Genomic DNA, 9080 nt, shown 5'->3' on the forward strand with positions numbered 1-9080 from the left:
GAAAAACATCTGGCAACACCAGAAGCAGAAGCGTCGAGATCTGGCAAAATTGAAACAATTTTCGCAAAGGACCATGTGTATGGAGATGAGAAAAGAAAATTTACACACTGAAGTACTAATAGTTCACGAAAATAATAATTTTCGTGAACTATTAGTACTTAAGTATGTAAAAATTTATTACATTTCATGTTATACGAGGGTTTTACCCATTTCTCGAACCGTGTCAAAGTGAATCCGTGCTATAAAAGTACTGTGTTATACAGAGGATGGTACCAATTCTCGAACCGTGTTAGAGTGAATCCGTGCTATAGAAGTGCCGTGTTATACGGGGGATGGTACCAATTCTCGAACCGTGTTAGAGTGAATCCGTGCTATAGAAGTGCCGTGTTATACGGGGGTTACCTATACTAATAATAGTGTAGGAACCTCTATATCTCAAAACCTGTCTATTTCAAATAGTTTTCTTGTTTTTGTGAAATTCAAGATAGACAGGTTCAACTGTATAATAAATGCAAAAAATTTTTATTTCAAGTCTGTCTTAATCACCCATTCTCTTACTTTTGTATTAATGTTCTAGAATAAACAGAGCACCTTGTAACTCCAGCAGTAAATTTAATAAATCAAAATGTTTTTGACCTAATATCTTAGGCCTGCTTCAGTGAAATATATGAATTCAAAATATAACAAACAAACGGGTAAGCATATCAAATGCAACAAAATAATTTAAACATTAAAAAGCATTCTAAAGAAAGCACTTGTATAGAAATTAAAATTAACAAATTAATTAAGCATACTAATTAACAAAATGGTATGAAAGTGATAAAAATTGAGCTTATTAAATTGCTGCTGGAGTTACAAGGTGCTCTGTTTATTCTGTTTTTTATTCTTTATTTAGATCTTATTTATTTATTAATGACCTAGTCTAACTAGTCTAAAAGTGAAAAAAAATATATATATATTAAATTATATCATTAAATTATGACTAGTTATTGTCATAATTTTATTATTAATAAGTTATTTTGATTCTAGATTTTTCTGTTACTTATGTGAAGCATAGTTTTTATGTTTGATTGTTTAGAAATTGTTTTTATTATAAGTTTTAAGAATTTATAATTGAAAAATTGAACTCATTTTGTTTTAGATTACTTGAAGCTGGAGCAGCAAAAATATATGCCATCTTGACTCACGGTATTTTTTCTGGTTCAGCAATTTCTCGTATTAATAATGCTTGCTTCGAGGCCGTAGTTGTTACAAATACTCTTCCTCAAGAACAACATATGGAAGATTGCCAAAAAATACGGGTAATTTTTAATAATAATAATTTTTTTCTATATGTAGACAAAAATTTGAGAAATGTTTATCATGAAAATAAGCATTATTAAATGTAATTTATCATCTATAATGATATTCAGAAAAAAACATTGAGATTCAACAATAGTATATTAAAATAAAAACTATAAGATAACCAAATTATGCAATTTCATTCAATTTATCAATGATTTTTGCTCTTTTTCTTCAAAGTTTATTCTCTTATCTCTGAAAATTTACAAAATAAAAAAATTATAATTTTCCTTGAATTAACTCAAACTGTAACATTAATAACTGTAACTAATTCAATATACATTTCACAGGAGTCTGTGAAAGTCAAGCATAAAATAGGCAACTATATGAGTCTTACAATAAATGCTAATCATAAAGGCATATAAAAACAACTGCATCATTGGCCACTTCCTATGAATAACCTGTGGAAAGTGTGAGATAATCTTAAATGTCAAATTGATGTGAAAGTCACCAAGAAAAACACTATAAATACTTTTACAGCAAATATTTTTAGTAAAAACAAATTTTTTCAGCTTATTTAAGAAGCCAAAAATGAACTGTATATTAATACAATTATTATCCATATTTACTATTTGAAATATGTTACACATTAAGCTAAAGGTTATTTTGTTTATATTTTGTAATGCATCATAGAATGCATTATTCATTTCATTTTAGAATCTTGTAAATTCAATTTTAGCAGCTAAACCTGAAGAAGGCTTCTTAAATAAGCTGAAAACATTTGCTGGAAAAATAGTGTTTGCTTGGTGATTCATCTCAGTACTAGCTTAGACATTTGGTTATTGATTTAAAAAATTATACACAAGAAATTATACTAATTTGTAAGATGAGATCAATACTTAGAAGATGTAAGATTAAAAAAAAAAAAAAAAACTTATTTGCCTTCGGAAGCCCAATTATTTATTAGGATTAAATGTTTTCTGGAACTTTAACATCACATCTTCAGATACTAATTGAACAGAACAGAATAGAATAAATACATGTGAATGGAGAAAAATTACAAATTTTTAAGTAAAACAGAAACTGAATATTCAGAAACTGATATATAAAAAGTTGACTAAACATCCAGCAACATGTTGTTTAACTTTCCTGGAAAAAACATTTAAAATTATGTATAGTGCCATCTAATATGATGTTTTATTATATTAAAAAAGCTTTTCATATTTTGAGGGTAGAAACAAGTTTTATATTATATTTAATAGTATCAATCCCCTAATATACAAACCTTCCTGTCAAAATTCAGAAACTTTTGACAAAAAATACAGGAGCTAATAAGCTTCAAAGTGGGTGAACAAAATTATGCCCCTATACTCTCTAACATCCATACATACAGGAAGAAAACCCTTTAAATTTTTTTTGCATTTCTTGATGTTTTAAGGTCCAGAGTCCAAAAATATAAAATGCAACATCATGGGCTAATGTGAAATGAATTCAGTTGGAAATAAATGATGGGACAGCTGAGGTGTTTCTCAGAAGGACCAGAAAATGATTTTTCTGTCTTTTTCTGGATACAAAATAAACTTGTGGAAACATTAAATCATTTTAGATCATTGCTTGTATCTGTAAGATACCCTGGGGCTGACTCTCTTACAGAGACAAGAAATTTAAAATTTAAATAAAAGTAATCTGTAAAACTGTTTATAAAACAATAGACTAAAAATATTAATAGTGTCAATCTTTTTAGGCTTTCCAACTATTTCAGGAAGGACCTGAACACAACTGAATACATCCTCTTTCTTCCCTTCATAAACTGGAACACATTCCATGCATCACGAATCAAACTTATATTTTTTGCTTTTATTCACTCTGAAAACTGTGCCTTAACATTTCCAAGAGTTGAAATCTTATTATTTTCTTAATTTTAAAAACAAGCCATAAAAATTGTCAAGAAAAGTAGAACATGCTAAACACTAACACAATACAGTAAACTCTCTTAACTAAAACTCAAGGGACAAAAAAGGTAAGACTTCAAATTATCTGAACTTTTTCAGAATCAAAGTCTTTTGTAATTCTCAAATAGAATTATAACATTATCTTATATAATTTTACCTGTTCATTTACAAATGTGTTAATATTACGAGTTATTGCTTGTCAATTTAAGCTATTTTGAAAAAACAGTCAGTTGACATGTACTGTACTTAATGAAAACATAACCAAATTTCATTCAAAGCAAGACCTGAAAATAACATATGAAAAAAGCTTAAGTGCTTCAATAATTACTGCAAATTTTGTCTTGAGTTTGCAAAAATCATGTGATATGACAAAAAAAAAGCTCTATTAACAGCTAAAGCTATAAGCACACATTCTATTATGAATACACACACATATTTAATGGATTTTAGAATTATTGAAACAACAGATTTTTGCAAAAGTGTCTGAAATAATGAAATAATTAAATGCCAAACAGATTTCTTCTATGTATATATATTAAAAAAAAAATCTCTCTTCGTTGGCAACGCATGCAATATCCAAATGACCTTGAGTGGATGTCCAATAAATCAACAATGTATAATTGGTAAACCAAAACTGCCACTTAGGCATGGAAAACTTTTTATAAACACATAATATGATGAAATATTTCAAATTAAACAATATTTTTGTGGATCACTTGACCAGATAATGATTTCGAATTTCATTATGTGCATATTTCGAATTATCCGAACTAAAATATATGCAAAATCCAGTTCTTTTGGCAGGGAACTAGACATGACTTTGTATTATCCAATATCAAAATAACAAGGTTTTACTCTATCTTTTTTAAGCTTCACAGTTGTTTTGTTGTCAGTGTTTGGAAAGTCCTAGTCACATTTATTGAAATGATTGAAAAGCCTAACAGGAACATTTCAGTTTGTCATTTTTAAATTTTAAGTAAAAATGTACACCTAAATGAAATTTTAGTTTTTATTTAAAGATTATCTGTCATATAATAGACATCTTTGGGGTGAATTGTCAACCTTGTTTCCAATCATGTATATATATGATTCATCACACATTTCTGTACCTTCTGGTGAATGATGGTGATGATTTCATAATTACTGCAGTTAAAAATTAGAAAAATGGGTAACAGAACTAGATTTTACTGGCTTAAATTAATAGACTGTATAGAATTAAAATGCAGAGTGATACTTAATAAACCTATATAGCAAACTTAATTCTTTATTTCAGAAAATCACTTATGGCAGCTGCTATTTTCATTGTGAATGTGTCTCTTTAATCCGATTTTCAGTTCGGTAGACTATCATATACAGCTTTCAGGTTATGAACTTCTTTTATTGGTTTGTCAAATGCATTTCGGACTCATTTGTATTTTAAGTCCCTCTTCAGTACAAACTCAGATTCTGTTTTCTAAAAACCCCGGTGTATAATTGGTATCTTGTGACATAAAATATTAAAGTGAAATTTATTGTAAAAGTGTGGATGTATTCTCTTAAGTGTGTTAATAGTAATATACCACGTGTTATTAACCTGAAAAAAACGTTCATTATTGCTGCAACATTTCAATGGAGAACATTTTTTAAAAGTTGTAATTATAAAGGTTTTTATGAACAATTGTAAAGAGTACAACATATTAATGTGAATATGTATTTGAAGTGTTTATTATGAACACAATCAATGTTAATTTCTAGTACAATTGTTTGTTTGTTTATTTACAGCAATACAACACTTGGGCGATCTTGCCTAGGGGGATGCCTAACAAGAGGTTTTTTAAAAAGAAACTGGCCCCTATTCAGATGTTACAGACTGGAGAAACCCGGAAAACTCCATGTAGCCAGCCCATCCTGGCTAGTCGCAAACACACAACCAAACTCCCAGTGTTCAGGGAACAAAACCACTTGGCCACTGGTGGGCCTTCTAGCACAATACTTTAAGAATGAAGATAAGAGTCAATTCAATGGAACAGCTAGAATATCAAACTTCTTGTAAAACTAAATTTTGAGTTTTCTTCAAAGAAATTAATGATATTTTTTTTAATTCTATGAGACAGAGTGCAATTACACTATTATATAGTTACCACAACTCAACAGTAATTCTTGTAATTATTATTTTGATGTTTAATTATTGATTACTTATATTAATTTTTTTGAATAGACATTTCTAATTCAATGATTGAATTTATAAATTAATAATCAAAAACACCTTTTTGTAGAAGTAATTAACATGCACATTTTAAGATGTTTATTCTCTTTTCAGTCTGTCACAAACTTTAAATTTTACACTTGTGGTTTTTAATACTATATCTTAAAGAATGTGACATTTTCTTTTNAGTTGTATTTAATAAAATGATATATTTTGTAATTTTGAAATTTAATTGTACTTAACACCAACAGAACATTAAATTACAGTATATGAATAAATGATATAGTACAAAAAAAGGATAAAATTGTAAAAAAGTTCCATTTTTATTGTTGTTCATCAACAACCTTTACTTTATCTAGCAATAAAAAGTTATAATGAACAAATGTTTTCAAGTCACTTAACAACTCATCTTCAGTATCTGCCAATTTATATTAAAAATGTGTACAATAAACAATTGTATCACCAAACAAATGACTTCCAAGTTTTCAAACTCAAACCTGTATGTAGGTCTCATTACTATATGTAATTGTAATTTTTTTTAAGACAAGTTTAGTGCCAATTTCAGATATAAACTGATAATTTCAAGTTTGACTGTATTTGTGAATTTTTTACAGATACATTATTAGTCAATAATCACTGTCTACTCTTGTGCATTTATTTTATCATTGCAAGACTTAATGCATATAAGTACAGTGTATCCACTTTTATATCAACAACTAGTAAACCAGAAATTTTTGATTATACAGTATATATATCTTTTGATCATGAACCATAATTTGAAAAGTAATGACTTAAAAAAATATTAAATTCTGATTTAGTCAATTGGTACTGAGATAGGAAAAAAAGGGAAACATGTTAATAGTTTCTTCAGTGAAACCAAGCAATTTTGGATGTTTGTGATCCCAAGTTTATTTGCATTCAAGAAGCTTCAAGAAGAACCATATTTCCTTTAATTTTTAATAGGATAATAAACAAGCTTAATTGTATTATCACTTAAAAACTTCATAAGTGTGTGTTAGTAAGATAACACTGTTTTGCAAAAAAAAAAATTTATTTCTTCTCCAAACATTTTTACTGAATTTTATAGTTTCAATGGTGTTGAATTCAAATCTGGCAACAGAATTGGCCTAACACTTTTGAGAGAAATGAAATTTTTGAAGGAATACATTTTCTGTTTAAAATAATATATTTATTGGGTACACACATTGCTAATTGGTTAATTAGATACAAATAAATTTATGTTAATTACTCCTTTTTAATAATTCTATACATTAAAAAAAACAAACACTTAATGACATGCTTTCTTCCTTTTATATTCTTCTGAAGTCTCACTGTAGAGTCCAGTAGTAACCTATTATGTTCTCTTCAGTAGTAGAGTCAGTAGTAACCTTCTGCTATACTGCTTTTTACATTTGAGAGAGAGTGTCTGATGAAACTTTTCTCCATGTTCATCAGAAACAGTTCCTAGATTGGCAGGGAAAAAATTTAAATGGGAATGTATCTTGAATGACATGTTGCGACCCAGTGTTTGGTAGGATGTTACCAACTTCTCCATGATTTACTCATAGTTATAGCTCACAGCTCATATATTTCACAAAAAAGTCTTGCTCACATTTTTGAATGTATTCCACACTGCCCTTGCTGCTGGGTTAAGTTTTTCCTTGAAACTAGCTGTCTTACTTGGGGACCAGCAAAAGTTCTCTCTCTTACTTTCACATTGCTCAGTTGAGAGAACTTTTGGTTCAAGTAAGCATAGCCTTCTTCTCTATCCATACCTTTTCAGAGTTTTCATCAAACTGATCTTTGATGAGTCAATAAAGTCTTCACTCTGCAAGATCCTGTGGCAGCCATGTCACTCCAACAAATGTTGTATGTCATTGCAAAATATGAGATTGTTCTTTATTGAAAAATATTTCACTATTTCTGTAACAGGACACCTTAACTTCTTTCTCTAAAAGTTCCACTGCTGGAGATGTGATGGTTTCATATTTTGTTCAAACAATAGTAACAGACATTTTTCTGTGAAAAAATGGTATTTAAAAAACCCTGTGGGTTATAGAAGATTTTGGACTTCAGATTCATGTTCAGCACACTAAAATACATGAAAAAAAATTGCACTTTCTTTCATGGGAAGATTTTGATGCAGAACAGTGTAGTTGGAGTTTGAAGTGTTTAATATCAAGCTAAAATCATGGATTGACAGGTAAATAATCTTTTGCATTGCTTTAGTGTCATTTGGAGAAATTGGTTTGGGTTATTCGGATGGACTGGGAACAAGTTAGAATTTTTCCCATAAGAAATAATGGAAAAATACTTTGCAATGTCCAAATTCTTGATATTTAAATTACTTTCAGGAATGAATTAGATCAGGGGTGCCCAACCTATGGCCCAAGGCAAGTTCCAATGCAGCCCAATAAACGTGTAAACAAAACCGACAGATTCTTTTATTTTATTTATTTATTTCTACAGCACAAATTCAAAAAAGATGTTTCACAAAGCCTTAAACCTTTATACATATTTTAATTTTGAGTGGAAAGGAAATATTTTTAAATACTTGGAAATGTGTGAATGAGGAAGGTATATTAAATAAAGCTGAAGTTGTGACTCAAAGGAGTATAGACTCAAATTTGGGGAAAGGAGAGAAAGGCCAAAAGATAAAAGTATTGAGAAAGGTTAAATATATCTTCTGTTATGCAAATATTGCCCATTAATTTTCCAACTTTCCTCACTTCTTTATCTCGTGTCCTTTCTCTCCTTTCCTCGCTTTGGGTCTATAATCCTTTGAGTCCCAACTCCAGCTTTATTTAGTACTCCTTCCAGCATTGCAAGATTTAGCTACTTTGTGCCAAATTTGGCTATCCTTTTATTAGTTTGGTGTAAAAATATCATTTGACACATTAGCTACTTTTTGGGCTACATATTATTTATAAATATATTAGTTGAATAAGAATGCACTTTAAAATGGTGTTTCATCATTTTTTATTAATTAGAGACCCAAATAAAACAAATATTTGTGTTTTTCAAATAAATTTTTGTTTGTCTCCTTTATAATAAATGGATTTATTTATTTCNATTTATAAATATATTAGTTGAATAAGAATGCACTTTAAAATGGTGTTTCATCATTTTTTATTAATTAGAGACCCAAATAAAACAAATATTTGTGTTTTTCAAATAAATTTTTGTTTGTCTCCTTTATAATAAATGGATTTATTTATTTCTAAGTAAAAATTGAAAGTGTCTGTAGAAGTAATTTTTTAAAATATCCTTATTCATAATAAAGTTTTAATGCTTATTACTATAATGTAGACATGATCCTTAAATATACAAGTATATTTAAGGATTGGGCCAAAATAAACTTGGGCCACAAGTATATATATTATACTTGTAGCCCAAAACTCCATGACTTCTTCCAATGTGGTCCAGAGAAACAAAAAGGTTGGACACCCCTGAATTAGATGCAGATACAGTCGACCCCCGTATAAGATCATTGATTATTCCGTTTTATATGAATTCCATGTTGTACAAGTCACTTAAATTTTACAAATACGTGAGCCGTTCACAGCCCGGTACACGTATTTGTAAAATCTAAGTGACTCGTACAACATGGAATTCATATAAAACGGAATAATCAATGATCTTATACGGGGGTCGACTGTACT

General features: G+C 29.0%; 1 protein-coding gene across 1 annotated transcript in view; it reads left to right on the plus strand.

Annotated features, from left to right (window-relative positions):
• Window positions 1-2091, plus strand: part of LOC111619313 (ribose-phosphate pyrophosphokinase 2-like) — a gene marked incomplete at its 5' end in the record, with an annotated part of 6297 nt that extends 4206 nt beyond the window's left edge. The window contains 2 exons of the mRNA XM_023361019.1: window positions 1142-1301; window positions 1999-2091. Coding sequence (XP_023216787.1) covers window positions 1142-1301; window positions 1999-2091 — 253 coding nt within the window. The remainder of the gene's footprint in view (window positions 1-1141; window positions 1302-1998) is intronic.
• Between the last annotated feature and the right edge of the window lie 6989 nt (window positions 2092-9080).

The sequence above is a fragment of the Centruroides sculpturatus genome, unplaced genomic scaffold (assembly GCF_000671375.1).
Source record: "Centruroides sculpturatus isolate CEXI.00-Female unplaced genomic scaffold, Cexi_2.0 scaffold46, whole genome shotgun sequence".
NCBI classification, from domain to species: domain Eukaryota; kingdom Metazoa; phylum Arthropoda; class Arachnida; order Scorpiones; family Buthidae; genus Centruroides; species Centruroides sculpturatus.